This window comes from Vicia villosa, linkage group LG4 (assembly GCF_029867415.1).
Source record: "Vicia villosa cultivar HV-30 ecotype Madison, WI linkage group LG4, Vvil1.0, whole genome shotgun sequence".
Lineage (NCBI taxonomy): Eukaryota > Viridiplantae > Streptophyta > Magnoliopsida > Fabales > Fabaceae > Vicia > Vicia villosa.
In genome coordinates, this window is record NC_081183.1 from 196,954,597 (window position 1) to 196,972,049 (window position 17,453).

Below are 17,453 nucleotides of genomic sequence, written 5' to 3' on the forward strand. Positions count from 1 at the left end.
GCACCCACAGTGCAGAGAAGAAATTCTCAGAACCTTACAAAAGTATAAGGATGCCCAGCCAAGAAAACTAAACTATAATCAACCTACAAGTATTCTAATGGACATTGAAACCATTCAAAGAAATTACAATTAACCTTCTTTTTGCTCCCTATTGCTAACCACCACCAGGAATGCATTTTTATGTTATGGATAATTTCTTCTGCATCGCATACGCCGTTGTTGAATACAATATCGTTACGGTGTTTCCATATGCACCAGCACACCGCCACCCAAATTACCCCCACTCTCCTTGGAGACACCCTATTCTTTAGCACACCCACAAGCTGTATGAAATCATCACAACAGTCAGGTTTTGATTGACAATCAGATCCGAGCCATTGATGAATCTTTCGCCACACCCCTGCAGCTAGGAAGCACGAAATGAACAGATGGTTCCTATCCTCCAGCACATTGCAACCGAAAACACATAGGCAATCGTTAGCATCTGCTATGATGCCTCTCTTAGCCAACTGAGCCCTTGTTGCAAGCCGATCCTTGAGTAACCGCCAAGCAAAATTTTTTACCTTTGACGACATCCACGATTTCCAAACCATAGCCCATGCTTCTTTGGTTCTCGAGTCTTCCACCCCTACAGAATTTTCCATAATCAAGCAGTTATAATAATCCTTTACAGTATAAACTCCCGAACCATTTAATGGCCAAACGAACCATGTAACATTGAAATGATTTGCCCTAAAACTCATGAATTTTAAAGCAGTCTGTCTGTTCTTGATTATCTGATATTTGGAGAAATTTGTCTAACAAATTATTTAGGCGAAATGTTCCTGATGAGACCACTTACAAACACCCAACTTCTTCAATTGATTGTTCATGGTTGAAATTTCCTCGATGTTAAGTGCTTATTTGTAAATAAAATTGTTCTTTTCAAAATGCTAATTTTAATACCATGTAAATTTTGAAATCAAAGTTATCATCGGGTTGTGAAGTACACTGAGTGGGTCAATGATCAAAACATAATATTGATCTAGACATTCAAAATGTTGAAAAATAATGCGAGAGCGTGATACTAATCCAGATGATTAGCAAATATCTTTGGAGTCGGATTAACACAATTTTGCTGTTGTATGCTTTCAAAATAAATATTATTTTAATTAGGTCTTTTGAAGGTTGTAACATGACCTGATTCACGGTTTTTTGAAACAAAATGATATAAGGTTCAAGATTTGATTTTAACCCACCCCGTTCTCCTTGATAATCTATAGTTCTACGTTCAGTTAATTCAACTCACATATTCAGTTTTCAAGAGGATTTTGACATTGTGGACTGTTATGAAAAAAAACATAGAGAAAAAAGAAACAAAATAACAACACAAGATATTAACGTGAAAACTCCAAAATTGGAGAAAAACCACGACCGTTGTTAAATGACAAACCAACGAATAACACTATGTAAAAATCATTACAACACATGATATACCCTTAACTACTTCAGACTCCTAGTACACACACTCTCCAAAACAAATACTTAACTACATCTCACAACACTCTAATACAAAAGTATAATAGATCAAAGAAAGTCAAATATAAGCTTAAAGTTTTTTTGACCGGTGCCTCTTGTAACGATGAACTTGAATTCTGTATATAGCCTTGGACTTTCTCTTCCTTCATAACACTAAGCGATGTGAGACATCAAAGAACTTGAATTCTCTGTATAGTAATTTGAACTCACTTTTTCTTCACAAAACTAAGCAATGTGAGACTTCTTCAACATATATATTTTCAACCAACCCTAACATGGACATGATAGCTCATAAACCAATGAGCCTTTTGTTGTGGCCGTCACTTACTCTTCTTTGGTAGCCACACAAGTTTGTTCTTGCTTTATTGTCTTTTGTTAAGGTTTTTTTGTGGTCCTTCTTTTTTGAATTGTTTTTTTCTTCTTTTTTATCCCTAATTTTTTCCCGGACTTCTTCTTTCGACTTACAAGTCCACCAGGATGCCCTGATTTTTCCTAAGTCACCTTTTTTAAATTTTCGACTTAGGGGACCTTTTTTTATCTCTGTATATCTTTTTTTTAACAACTTGTATGACATTTGTTCATTCGATCTAGAAAAGTTGGAAGAGTTGTAAATGTCATGTTGATGGTTCAAGAGAACCAACTGCTATAAATTTTGGATTTTCACGACTTCTTCGAAATTGTGCGCGGAGATAGGATACAATTGAAACTTTGAGAGAATGTCTTTCTCTTGACAATTTAATGCATAGCCAAATTAACTAAAACTCTGAATGTGAGAAAAACACAAGAAGGGGGGTTGAATTGTGTTGTCTTTTCTTGTTTTTCTTCTAAATTAGTCACTAAAAGCGAATTTTTTAGTAGTGCAAGTGGAATATGGGAGCCATCTTCATTAACGACCAAAGGAAGGTTTTAGCAAAGCACCTAGGGCATGGAACAAGAAGATCGACTCATACTTAGTCAAATTTGGATTTTTCAAAATGCATATTTAAGTGTGGTGTCTATGTTTAGGTTACGACACAAGATATATCAATCATCTACTTATATGTTAATAACTTGTTTGTAACTGGAAATAGGTTGGAAAACTTGTCGAAGTTCAAAGAGCTAATGATAAGGGAATTTGAAATACCGGATCTGGGAAGCCTATCATATTTCCTCGTCATGGAATTTCAAATGTCGAAGCAAGGTATGGTTCTACATGAAATAAAGTATGTCAAAGAAATACTCAAGAGATTCAGAATGGAAGACTCAAACCATGCATCCTCACCTGTCGAACCAAATCTGAAACTGGAGAAAAATGGAAAGGAGGATAAGCTCGACGCTACCTTGTTCAAACAAATTGTGGGATCTTTGAGGTATGTGTGCAATAGTCGACCTGATATAGGTTTTGCAATAGAATTAGTGAGCATATACATGACTGAACCAAAAGTGTCGCACATTAAGGCTGCAAGAAGAATCCTGAGATACTTAAAAGGATCGATATATTACGGAATTCTATTTCCACGAGATTCTAAAAGCAAAGAAGTTATAGTTACTTGCTATTTAGATGTTGACTGGTGTGGAGATAAAGAAGATCTAAGAAGCACAATTAGTTATTTCTTTCAAGTATTTGGTGCCCCAATCTCATGGTGCTCGAGAAAGCAACCTATAGTGGCATTATCATCGTATGAGGCTGAATATATAGCAGGATCCTATGTTATGTGTCAAACAATTTGGATTAGATTTGTGCTTGAAGAAATGGAGGTCGAAGTGAAGAAACCTCTAGTGTTGCTGGTCGACAATAAGTCAGCCACAAGTCTTGCAAAAAAAACCAGTTCTACATGGAAGGAGGAGTAAGCACGTCGAATTTAGATTTCACTTCTTAAGGGAGAAGGTAAATCGAGGTGAACTTGGAATAAGACATTCCTCAAGTGAAGCCCAGTTGACTGATGTTTTCACCAAAGGAGATTCTTGAATTTGAGAATGAAATTAGAAATAGTTTAGATCGACTATTATTAGTCTGTGTTTGACAATTTTTGATTATAAGGGAATGTGTTGAGAGTATAATCCAAGTTAAAAAACCCAAATCCAAAGTTAATTAGGATTTATGGTTTGTTACTTAATATACAAGTTAGTTGCATATAAATAGACATCATGTAATTCCGTTTTTATCATTTAATAATATCAATTTTTATTTCTTTATTATCTATCTTTCCATCCTCACTACAAGTTGATAAGTGCCAAAATATTGTTATTTTGAGTATATAATTGTGGCACTTATCGATTCTATTCATTCTGATTTTGTAATAAAATCCCCACTTTTGTGTATATATACATATTATTTAATTTTTATATGTTTTATATACCGTTTAATAGTTTTCCTTTGTTTTTATAGGTATTCATGCTTATTGGAGCCTCGAGGAATAAAGTGTCGAAGGCACGGCTCCGATTGCGCGATTTTGGATCAAATAAGCAAGTTTTGTGCAGAGAGCGCCGCTGAGCGGCGTGTAAGCGCCCTTTCCAGGGGCGAGCCAAATTTTTCTGGCCGCTAAGCGGCGGGTCTAGCCGCTAAGCGGAGGCCTGTTTACTGTTCTTGATATTTTTGTAATACGTGTAGTCCGCTAAGCGAGATTTGGCCGCTAAGCGACCGTAGCAGAAAATGTGTTTATATTTCTTCATTTGAACCATTTTAGGGTTATGGTTTTGGAGAGTTTTTAGTTCCAACTCCATCATTTTCATTCTTAGATTAGGATTAGCTTAGAAAACAACACTGGGTCATGCACTTGGAAGATCGGAGGTGGATTTCTCATCAACCGGAGCTGACAACCCGCGAGATGTTTGGTTTATCTTCTCTATTCTCTGTGTATTTCTTTGTGTTGGGTTTGTTTGTATAGTTACTCGAATCTTATGTATATTTACCGATTATAATGTTATGTTTAACTTGCTTTACAAATCAGTGTTGATGTTATCCTGGATTTTTGCTTTATGCTATGGATTTAGGTTGCTTTAGAGATAAACTGCTTGAATCCTTATCTAGGATGATCATCTGTTGGTTATGAACTCTAGAGATAGATTTAGAGCTAGCATTCACTGTTTGTATCTGTTCTTAATGCTTTCGTGTTTGAGCGGCGCGCGAGAGATCGCCGACGCGAGAATACGGATGTTCTCGTGACTTCGCGTTAGAGATAACCTTAGTTGTGAGATGATCTCGTTTGTGCTCCAGAGATGGACGCTTATGTGAGAGATACGTGATGACATAGATGAGTATCGTAGGTTGAGTATAACGGGTTGGTAAGTGTATGTTTGTGAAGAGTGAATATATTTACATTCCTGATAAGTTATTTCTCTTCTAAGAATGTGTTTATTCTTTTCCTGTCTATATCTTTGTTTACTTTTTTCTCATTCAAACCCAAGCTTGAAACCGTAGAAACTGTTGAATGGCATCTCTCCATCTCTGAGGACGATAAATCTCAGATCAATATTTCCAAATCTTTTTTTGTTGCTTGCCCTATACTGCATTCAACAAAATGGCGCCGTTGCCGGGGATGGTTTGAATTGCATCGCAATAGTTTTCGTAGTTTTGAGCTTTGTATATATTGTATATATTGTATAGTTTCACGTGTATATATTTACTTGTACATGTTTACTTGTTTATGTTCACCATATAAGTTTACTTGTATATGTTACATATAAGTATACTTTTATTGGTGAATGTTGGTGAAACATGTTGATCTCGGATGAGTTCTTTAATAACAAATCTTCACTTTTCAACTTGTGAATCCAACATTCACCAATTTTTCTCTTTGTGTATGTTAATATTTATATGTGTTTCATGTTTGCATATATGTGTTTGCTCTTGTACATATTTGTATATTTGTGTTTTCTTTCATGTTCGTATAATTGTTGTATATATTTGTACCCGTAACGTTTGTTGAGTGTTTTGGTTAGGACACTTTCTTTAGGCTTGTGCGGTGAGACGTCACCATGGCATGACGAGAGGAGGCTACTTTCCAAACACCGAAACAATAAAGGCGTCGAGCTAACGACGTAAAACAAGCGCTTGTTGGGAGGCACCCCAACGGTTGTAAATTTTTGTTTATATTTCAGTGTTTGAGGTGTTTAGGTGAAGTGGATAGAGCTGGAACACCAGATTCTGCTCTGGTTTTTCTGTATTTTACTGTCATCACTTAGCGAGCTCAGCTCCGCTAAGCGAGCATAGTAAAATTTTGTTTTTCTGCTCTGTATCAGTGGGGTTCCCATTCCACTTGGTTCACTCCTTTTTCCCACTCTCACCAAGGCTAATTAGTTGTTTATATTAGTTTTGTTTTTCTAATTCTTTTGTGGTTGTTTGTATTCAAATTTTGTTCGGTAATTCAAAGATTTTTGAGGTGATTTTCCAAAGCTTGAGTGTTTCAACTTGCGGATGTATGGTAGGATATTGTTTTTGAAGTTGTATCATTCAAGGTACTCATTTATTGCTTTCTATAGCATAACATGTTTAGGAAACTTTTCATTTGTACAATTACCATACCATTCATTCTTATGCATTACTTGCTTGTTGATTGAATCACTTTAGTTCCCAAACCATAAATGTGAGGAAGCTTTCCATTGTTCACATATGCTGGAGGCCACAATCTTTGTTTTAACTGGATTTTATTATGCTTAATCTTTTGTTTATGTTGATTTTATGAAAGCATGAAAAGGATCAAGGCATTTTGTTTCATTTTGAGCACAACCATCATAACCAAATAGTCAATTCACCTTGTGAGTGTGTGATCATTTGTTAACCCTTTTGAGCCTTTTTGTCAATGTCCATGTTTTTTTTTGCTAAATGCTTATCTTTGAGTGTTTAGTTGTCATTTTGGCATGGATGATTGATTCTTTGTTTTCTTGAACCCTCAACCATAATTTTTGGTATGAATTTTTACCTTGCCTTAGAAAGTAGGGAGTATTCATATGATGGTGTGGTTGAATTCAAGTTGGGGAGAGAAATGGTTGCTACTTATGTGGTTGTTGCTATGAGGTTAAAAAGAAAGAAAAAAAAAAGAAAAAAAAATTGAAAAGAAAAAAAAAAGAAAGAAAAAAATGTGAAAAAGTTTTGAAAAACAAAAAGAAAAGAGAAGTGAATAATTGTGCTAATAAGTATTGTGATTGGTTTGAGAAACTTGTGGTTAAGGAAGAAGTTTAATCGAGGTTTTGTTGTTTGAATCTTTGGTGGATTGATCATTCCCTTAGGTTTAGGCAAGTTTTTGTTTCGATTAGCCTTAAGAAATATCCCTTGTTTGTTAACCAAGCCACATTACAACCTTGAAAATCCCTTGTGGTTCTTGCTTTTATATCTTCAATGTGATTTTTGGATGAATGCATAATTTAATCTTTTGTTTGCAAGATTGTTGGATGAGTGTTAAAAGTCCTTCACTTTGTGTGTTCTTCATCCATTGATGAAATTTTGCTAGGTGTGATTCATGAGATAGCATGTATTGGTTTAGAATGTTTTGTATGCTTTTTGTATTTAGGATTAGTTTCATTTACATGTTGTCGTTGTAGTATAGTGGTAAGTATTTACTTTGTTTATACGTTTTTGTATTAAGCCATACATTTGTTTTTGGTTTTCAAAACTTGTTGATTCATGATTCTTTGGTTTATTACTTTTGATTCTTTGATTTATTTGACATTGTTTGAGGACAAACAAAGTTTTAAGTTGGGGAGAGTTTGATAAGTGCCAAAATGTTGTTATTTTGAGTATATAATTGTGGCACTTATCGATTCTATTCATTCTGATTTTGTAATAAAATCCCCACTTTTGTGTATATATTCACATTATTTAGTTTTTATATGTTTTATATACCGTTTAATAGTTTTTCCTTTGTTTTTATAGGTATTCATGCTTATTGGAGCCTCGAGGAATAAAGTGTCGAAGGCACGGCTCCGATTGCGCGATTTTGGATCAAATAAGCAAGTTTTGTGCAGAGAGCGCCGCTGAGCGGCGTGTAAGCGCGCTTTCCAGGGGCGAGCCAAATTTTTCTGGCCGCTAAGCGGCGGGTCTGGCCGCTAAGCGGAGGCCTGTTTACTGTTCTTGATATTTTTGTAATACGTGTAGTCCGCTAAGCGAGATTTGGCCGCTAAGCGGCCGTAGCAGAAAATGTGTTTATATTTCTTCATTTGAACCATTTTAGGGTTATGGTTTTGGAGAGTTTTTAGTTCCAACTCCATCATTTTCATTCTTAGAGTAGGATTAGCTTAGAAAACAACACTGGGTCATGCACTTGGAAGATCGGAGGTGGATTTCTCATCAACCGGAGCTGACAACCCGCGAGATGTTTGGTTTATCTTCTCTATTCTCTGTGTATTTCTTTGTGTTGGGTTTGTTTGTATAGTTACTCGAATCTTATGTATATTTACCGATTATAATGTCATGTTTAACTTGCTTTACAAATCAGTGTTGATGTTATCCTGGATTTTTGCTTTATGCTATGGATTTAGGTTGCTTTAGAGATAAACTGCTTGAATCCTTATCTAGGATGATCATCTGTTGGTTATGAACTCTAGAGATAGATTTAGAGCTAGCATTCACTGTTTGTATCTGTTCTTAATGCTTTCGTGTTTGAGCGGCGCGCGAGAGATCGCCGACGCGAGAATACGGATGTTCTCGTGACTTCGCGTTAGAGATAACCTTAGTTGTGAGATGATCTCGTTTGTGCTCCAGAGATGGACGCTTATGTGAGAGATACGTGATGACATAGATGAGTATCGTAGGTTGAGTATAACGGGTTGGTAAGTGTATGTTTGTGAAGAGTGAATATATTTACATTCCTGATAAGTTATTTCTCTTCTAAGAATGTGTTTATTCTTTTCCTGTCTATATCTTTGTTTACTTTTTTCTCATTCAAACCCAAGCTTGAAACCGTAGAAACTGTTGAATGGCATCTCTCCATCTCTGAGGACGATAAATCTCAGATCAATATTTCCAAATCTTTTTTTGTTGCTTGCCCTATACTGCATTCAACAAAATGGCGCCGTTGCCGGGGATGGTTTGAATTGCATCGCAATAGTTTTCGTAGTTTTGAGCTTTGTATATATTGTATATATTGTATAGTTTCACGTGTATATATTTACTTGTACATGTTTACTTGTTTATGTTCACCATATAAGTTTACTTGTATATGTTACATATAAGTATACTTTTATTGGTGAATGTTGGTGAAACATGTTGATCTCGGATGAGTTCTTTAATAACAAATCTTCACTTTTCAACTTGTGAATCCAACATTCACCAATTTTTCTCTTTGTGTATGTTAATATTTATATGTGTTTCATGTTTGCATATATGTGTTTGCTCTTGTACATATTTGTATATTTGTGTTTTCTTTCATGTTCGTATAATTGTTGTATATATTTGTACCCGTAACGTTTGTTGAGTGTTTTGGTTAGGACACTTTCTTTAGGCTTGTGCGGTGAGACGTCACCATGGCATGACGAGAGGAGGCTACTTTCCAAACACCGAAACAATAAAGGCGTCGAGCTAACGACGTAAAACAAGCGCTTGTTGGGAGGCACCCCAACGGTTGTAAATTTTTGTTTATATTTCAGTGTTTGAGGTGTTTAGGTGAAGTGGATAGAGCTGGAACACCAGATTCTGCTCTGGTTTTTCTGTATTTTACTGTCATCACTTAGCGAGCTCAGCTCCGCTAAGCGAGCATAGTAAAATTTTGTTTTTCTGCTCTGTATCAGTGGGGTTCCCATTCCACTTGGTTCACTCCTTTTTCCCACTCTCACCAAGGCTAATTAGTTGTTTATATTAGTTTTGTTTTTCTAATTCTTTTGTGGTTGTTTGTATTCAAATTTTGTTCGGTAATTCAAAGATTTTTGAGGTGATTTTCCAAAGCTTGAGTGTTTCAACTTGCGGATGTATGGTAGGATATTGTTTTTGAAGTTGTATCATTCAAGGTACTCATTTATTGCTTTCTATAGCATAACATGTTTAGGAAACTTTTCATTTGTACAATTACCATACCATTCATTCTTATGCATTACTTGCTTGTTGATTGAATCACTTTAGTTCCCAAACCATAAATGTGAGGAAGCTTTCCATTGTTCACATATGCTGGAGGCCACAATCTTTGTTTTAACTGGATTTTATTATGCTTAATCTTTTGTTTATGTTGATTTTATGAAAGCATGAAAAGGATCAAGGCATTTTGTTTCATTTTGAGCACAACCATCATAACCAAATAGTCAATTCACCTTGTGAGTGTGTGATCATTTGTTAACCCTTTTGAGCCTTTTTGTCAATGTCCATGTTTTTTTTTGCTAAATGCTTATCTTTGAGTGTTTAGTTGTCATTTTGGCATGGATGATTGATTCTTTGTTTTCTTGAACCCTCAACCATAATTTTTGGTATGAATTTTTACCTTGCCTTAGAAAGTAGGGAGTATTCATATGATGGTGTGGTTGAATTCAAGTTGGGGAGAGAAATGGTTGCTACTTATGTGGTTGTTGCTATGAGGTTAAAAAGAAAGAAAAAAAAAAGAAAAAAAAAGTGAAAAGAAAAAAAAAAGAAAGAAAAAAATGTGAAAAAGTTTTGAAAAACAAAAAGAAAAGAGAAGTGAATAATTGTGCTAATAAGTATTGTGATTGGTTTGAGAAACTTGTGGTTAAGGAAGAAGTTTAATCGAGGTTTTGTTGTTTGAATCTTTGGTGGATTGATCATTCCCTTAGGTTTAGGCAAGTTTTTGTTTCGATTAGCCTTAAGAAATATCCCTTGTTTGTTAACCAAGCCACATTACAACCTTGAAAATCCCTTGTGGTTCTTGCTTTTATATCTTCAATGTGATTTTTGGATGAATGCATAATTTAATCTTTTGTTTGCAAGATTGTTGGATGAGTGTTAAAAGTCCTTCACTTTGTGTGTTCTTCATCCATTGATGAAATTTTGCTAGGTGTGATTCATGAGATAGCATGTATTGGTTTAGAATGTTTTGTATGCTTTTTGTATTTAGGATTAGTTTCATTTACATGTTGTCGTTGTAGTATAGTGGTAAGTATTTACTTTGTTTATACGTTTTTGTATTAAGCCATACATTTGTTTTTGGTTTTCAAAACTTGTTGATTCATGATTCTTTGGTTTATTACTTTTGATTCTTTGATTTATTTGACATTGTTTGAGGACAAACAAAGTTTTAAGTTGGGGAGAGTTTGATAAGTGCCAAAATGTTGTTATTTTGAGTATATAATTGTGGCACTTATCGATTCTATTCATTCTGATTTTGTAATAAAATCCCCACTTTTGTGTATATATTCACATTATTTAGTTTTTATATGTTTTATATACCGTTTAATAGTTTTTCCTTTGTTTTTATAGGTATTCATGCTTATTGGAGCCTCGAGGAATAAAGTGTCGAAGGCACGGCTCCGATTGCGCGATTTTGGATCAAATAAGCAAGTTTTGTGCAGAGAGCGCCGCTGAGCGGCGTGTAAGCGCGCTTTCCAGGGGCGAGCCAAATTTTTCTGGCCGCTAAGCGGCGGGTCTGGCCGCTAAGCGGAGGCCTGTTTACTGTTCTTGATATTTTTGTAATACGTGTAGTCCGCTAAGCGAGATTTGGCCGCTAAGCGGCCGTAGCAGAAAATGTGTTTATATTTCTTCATTTGAACCATTTTAGGGTTATGGTTTTGGAGAGTTTTTAGTTCCAACTCCATCATTTTCATTCTTAGAGTAGGATTAGCTTAGAAAACAACACTGGGTCATGCACTTGGAAGATCGGAGGTGGATTTCTCATCAACCGGAGCTGACAACCCGCGAGATGTTTGGTTTATCTTCTCTATTCTCTGTGTATTTCTTTGTGTTGGGTTTGTTTGTATAGTTACTCGAATCTTATGTATATTTACCGATTATAATGTCATGTTTAACTTGCTTTACAAATCAGTGTTGATGTTATCCTGGATTTTTGCTTTATGCTATGGATTTAGGTTGCTTTAGAGATAAACTGCTTGAATCCTTATCTAGGATGATCATCTGTTGGTTCTGAACTCTAGAGATAGATTTAGAGCTAGCATTCACTGTTTGTATCTGTTCTTAATGCTTTCGTGTTTGAGCGGCGCGCGAGAGATCGCCGACGCGAGAATACGGATGTTCTCGTGACTTCGCGTTAGAGATAACCTTAGTTGTGAGATGATCTCGTTTGTGCTCCAGAGATGGACGCTTATGTGAGAGATACGTGATGACATAGATGAGTATCGTAGGTTGAGTATAACGGGTTGGTAAGTGTATGTTTGTGAAGAGTGAATATATTTACATTCCTGATAAGTTATTTCTCTTCTAAGAATGTGTTTATTCTTTTCCTGTCTATATCTTTGTTTACTTTTTGCTCATTCAAACCCAAGCTTGAAACCGTAGAAACTGTTGAATGACATCTCTCCATCTCTGAGGACGATAAATCCCGGATCAATATTTGCAAATCTTTTTTTGTTGTTTGCCCTATACTGCATTCAACAAAATGGCGCTGTTGCCGGGGATGGTTTGAATTGCATCGCAATAGTTTTCGTAGTTTTGAGCTTTGTATATATTGTATATATAGTGTCTGACACACTAATAGATATATGCCCAAAATTGCCAAGTTGAAAACTTGAAAGTGATCTAAAACACAATATTTTCTATTGAATTAGATTTACTGATCCAAGACTATCTTTCTCTCTTTAATGATTTTATTTCTATTTTTGTTGTTGATGTCAAAAGAAGCCTAAATATGGAGGTTCGTACCTTGGCTGTCCTGGTCAATTTAAGGGATTTTAGGACTTGGATGAGGTCTGTTCCAAATATGTGAAACCTGCATGTGTATGATTTTGTTAAAATCTTCTAATAAATGAGAATTATCATAAGAAAATAAAGCACGTTGATCATGGAAAAAGAGATGGTTGTTTTATAGGTGCGAAATCAAAATTTTGATTTTTATACAATTTAAATTTTGATATAAAAGTAACCTATATATTTTTTGGTTTTGGTTATTTAAAAAAATCATTTTTATTTTTGGTTTTTGTTATTTAAAAAATCATTTTTATTATATTTAGGAAAAATATTGTTTTAAATTATAAATAATAGTATAATTTTAACGAATTATTAGTATTATTTTTTCTATTTCAATTTCAAATATTTATTACATTTCTTCTTTCAATCTTTTAGATTTATATTTACCATATAATTAATAATGAAAATTTGGTAAAATCTTTATAATTTTTTCATACAATAATAATTTTCTTTAATACGTATAACAATGTTATATCAAAATGATTTATTATAAAAAACAGAGATAGAACATAAAAAAAATTAGATTGATTTTTTAAAAAGAGATCGTTCTTTCCTATATGCTAAATCAATATTTGAATTTTGACATAAAAGTTGTTTATATATTTTGAATTTCTATTATAAAATAAAGTTAATTTTAAATTTGTAAAATAATTAATATATTTAGTCCTATTAAACATGTTTTTTTGGTCAAGAGGATCATATTAAACATGTTAATTATTTATGACTGAATAATTGAAAATAAATTTTGAATTAATTTAAACAATTCAAAGGTGAGAAAATGATACTTTAAATATTAAACTGAATATTTTTCAGACAAAAAAGAATTTTGTGGTTAGCCTAATTTCTTTGGAAGCACGTGTCATATTTGAAAACCATACAAGTCTATGAAGTGACGAAATTGGAAGCAAATACATACATGAGCATAAAATACAAAATATGTATTCGTGTTAAAAAAAATATTCACATTCAAAGAATTCCAAAAAGGTATGCTTGTACAGCATCCAAAATTCAAAGCAGAAAACGACAATTTGTGGATAAAGAAATATCTTAACAAGACCGTAGGCTGCATCAACCGCAACCTTTGTTTTTATTTTATAATAAAGCCGCATGTTTTTTAATGCGAGTTAATTTACAATTATGTCTGTTTATTGAGTTAAGGAAAGTGCGTTATTCTCAGCGATTTGTTTGACCAATGTAACCCTTTTCACAACACAATCTCCTCTCACACCTTTATTGACACAGTCAAATACTACCAAATACTGTACTACATGTTAACGTAATCACACACAGTAATACTAGAATTTACCATATACACAACATCGCATATATATAGACACAAACAACACAAACACATAAAGGCATCATTCAACAATTGAATTGTTATGGAGAAAGAGAAACAGAGTAAGGTGAGGAACAGGTTCTTGAAGGCAATAACAGTTACATTTCAGAACGCACCTTTCAGTCCTGGGAGGGACCATAAATTTAGATCAGACAATAACACAAACAGATGGGGTGCAAAAACGAACAGTGGAAAAGGATTCTCTGGACCTATGGTTACCATGATTCCTTACGAAGCGAGAAGAAAACCTAGAGATGGTACTGGTGTTAGTGTAACACAAGAACCAACTTCACCGAAGATTTCATGTATGGGACAGATCAAGCATCACAAGAAGAAAGATATTCCGACAGGTAAAACTACTGATGTATCCACTACTGCAAAGGATGAAGATGTGAAGAAACCGAAATCGAAGTTTCAGAGAATGTTTTCACAGAGATCGAAATCAAAGTTTGTGGAAAGGAAATTCGATGAGTCTGGATCTGTTGGCGGAGGGAGCAAAGCGCCGCCGATGGGTGATATGAAGAGATTTGCGAGCGGGCGGGAAGCTTTTTCGAGTTTCAATTGGAAAGCTGTGATTGAGCCGGAGGAGATTGATGGCAGGGAATGTTTTACTGATGCGGAAGATGATGAGATCTTGATTCCATTTTCTGCACCAATTTTGGTTGGTGGAGGGAATGATGGTGATGATGCAAGACCTTGTTTGAAGTTTAAGCCACGGAATGAAATTAATCTTTGGAAAAGAAGAACAATGGCACCGCCAAGGCCTCTTCAGTTGAATCCTGTGCTTAAGGCTAAGTAAATTATTTATTTTTTTCATAATTACTTACTTGTTCAAATTGTAGATTTCTTCTTCTTTTGATATAATATAATATTTTTTGTTTATCATTTTGATGCCTCAGATTGATTTCTTCTTCTTAGCTTTTTGATTAAATATCTGTATAGAAATATTAGCTTCTTTTTTTTTTTTTTTTAATTAAACCCAGGTGATTTGTGGATGAGTCAAATCATGGTATATTAGTTACTAGTGATGTATTGTCCGAGTCAAAGAAAAAATATTGAAAAGAATAAGATAAGGAAAGAAATATTTAATTTTCCTAATAATTTTAGTGATTGTCATTTCTCGGGAAATTTTCAAAACAAGGATGTAAGAATATAAGTAAAATAAAGAATTATTATGTTTGTAAAGCTTGAAGCTTAATTGAAGTTTAACATAAACTGAATTATGAGTGATTAATAATTGCGTAGTGTTTTGTTGTAGCCATCAACATTATTTGTTTTAAAAAAGTGTGGTGTTGATGAGAAATAATGGAGCATATAGTAGTAATGAAATAATTGATGAACGCATGTGAACGTAATAACGAAATAGTAACTGGTTGGTGGGTGAGGCTGCTTTTCGTCATTTTTTTATACACGTCTCTGCCATTGTATTTTCTAGTAATGAATTTCCTTGTTGTTTCCATTCACACAATTCAATTTTCTTTAAGTCATCAGCGTAACACTAATTCAACGTATTTGAACAGTGAGTGAAGTGAACACTACACACTTCTTGAATAGATGGATATTCGTTATCAGTCTCCTACATTGTTTTAGAAAATATCTTTCAAATTCAGATCAATGATTAATTTGGTTAAGATATTAGGTCATTAGTTAGATAGACGTGTTGTTGTGAAAAACGATACCAATAACAAAGTATAATAGGGAATTAGAGAGGATGATAAGAACACAAGAATTGGTTATAACTGCTATTCTTTCACTTTCTCTTAGAACAAGATTACAAGTTTACAAGAATAATAAATAACCTCTCTCACCCTAAATTAGGATTTGCAGCTTAGCAATGATGAGAGACTAGTATGCTATTTATAATAAAACCTAACATACTAACTAATGGGCTTTTTCAGCAAGGCCCATTACACAAGCCAACTTAATAAACAAGCTAACTTAACAAATTAGGGTTTAAACACTAAAACCTAATTTAACATGCTAACAACCCTAGCATCTTCGACACAAACATGTGAACAACCTTCGACTTCATGCTTAACCCTGTCGAACCAAGAAGCTACCCTTCGGCCATACTAGAGTTCGATCCAAAATCTCACAAATCTCCACCTTGGATCTAACTCTACAACATCAAGGGAACAAACTAGCTTTCTTCATGCAGCTTTATCAACTGCATACAGTGGAAAAACTTGCAACTCGACAATGTCTTGGTGATCATATCAGCAGCATTGTCTTCAGTCGAAACCTTCAGCACTTGGACTTCTCCACGCTCGATTACTCCTCTGACGAAATGCAGCCTCACATCAATGTGCTTAGTTCGCTCATGATAGGCTGAATTCTTCGACAGGTGTATTGCACTTTGACTATCACATTTAACAGTGATACCTCGACCTTGAAGTTTCAGCTCATTCGCAAAACCTTCAAGCCACAATGCTTCTTTCACAGCTTCAGTTAGGGCAATATACTCCGCTTCAGTGGTTGATAGAGCAACAACCTTCTGAAGTGTTGCTTTCCAACTAATTGCAGTGCCAAACATAGTGAAAACATATCCAGAAATAGATTTTCTGGAATCCATACAACCTGCATAATCAGATCGACATATCCTTCTATTACTGCTTTACTATCTTCACCCAAGGCTCCACCATAAATTAGAACTCTGTTCAGAGATCCATTTATGTACCTTAAAATCCACTTCAATGCTTGCCAGTGAGCCTTTCCAGGATTCGCCATGTACCTGCTTACAAGACTTACTGCGTATGCTATGTCGGGTCTAGTACAGACCATAACATACATCAAAGAACCAACTATATTAGCATATGGGATGCTATTCATATAGGCTCTTTCGACATCAGTACTGGGACACTGATCAATACTCAGCTTGAATTAAGGGTTTGTTGGAGTCACAACTGGCTTCGAATTCGACATACCAAACTTTTCAAGAATCTTCCGTAGATATGCCTCTTGAGATAGGCATAACTTCGACTTTTTTCTATCTCTTCGAATGTCAATTCCAAGAATCCTGGAAGCAGCTCCCAGATCCTTCATATCGAACTCCTTATTGAGTTCAGCCTTCACCCTCATCACATCTTCGACACTGTTGCTTGCTATGAGAATATCATCCACATAAAGCAACAAAATAACAAATGAATTACCAGGTCGAAATCTGAAGTAAACGCAGTGGTCGAACTGACTTCTAATGAAACTTATGCGTGCCATGAACTTGTCGAATCTCCTATTCCACTGTCGAGGAGATTGTTTCAGCCCATACAAAGATCTCTTTAACTTGCACACATAATCTTCTTTCCCCTTTTCGACATACCCTTCAGGTTGCCTCATCAGGATCGTTTCATTTAGATCACCATACAAGAACGCAGTCTTCACATCCATCTGTTCCAGTTCAAGATCGAACTGTGCCACCATGGCAAGCAACATTCGAATGGACCTATGCTTCACAACAGGAGAAAACACATCATTGAAGTCGACACCTTCTTTCTGAGTGAGACCCCTTGCAACTAACCTTGCCTTGTATCTTTTCGACGTCACTCCTTCAATTCCTTCCTTAACTTTGAAAATCCATTTACAGCTGACTAACCTTGCCCCAACAGGTTTCTTGATCAGTTCCCAAGTATGATTATCATGAAGAGATTTCATCTCATCATCCATGGCCTTCAGCCATTCAGTCTTATTTTGACTCCTCATAACTTCCTTATAGTCTCTAGGTTCTTCGTCTAGAACCTCACTTGCAGAGATTAAGGCATAAGCTATAAGATCTGCATATCCAAGTCTCTGAGGTGGCTTGATGACTCTTCTCGACCTATCTCTCGA

General features: G+C 35.0%; 1 protein-coding gene across 1 annotated transcript; it reads left to right on the forward strand.

The window, feature by feature from the left end:
• The first annotated feature begins 13,462 nt into the window (after positions 1–13,462).
• On the forward strand, positions 13,463–14,763 carry LOC131596700 (uncharacterized protein At1g76070-like). Its single transcript, XM_058869428.1, has one exon. It carries the CDS (start codon positions 13,675–13,677, stop codon positions 14,428–14,430), a length of 756 nt encoding a protein of 251 aa, XP_058725411.1. The 5' UTR covers positions 13,463–13,674; the 3' UTR covers positions 14,431–14,763.
• The last annotated feature ends 2,690 nt before the right edge of the window (positions 14,764–17,453 follow it).

Excerpts from the sequence above, each read along its gene's own strand:
- LOC131596700 (XM_058869428.1), top strand. The coding sequence starts at position 13,675 with ATGGAGAAAGAGAAACAGAGTAAGGTGAGGAACAGGTTCTTGAAGGCA.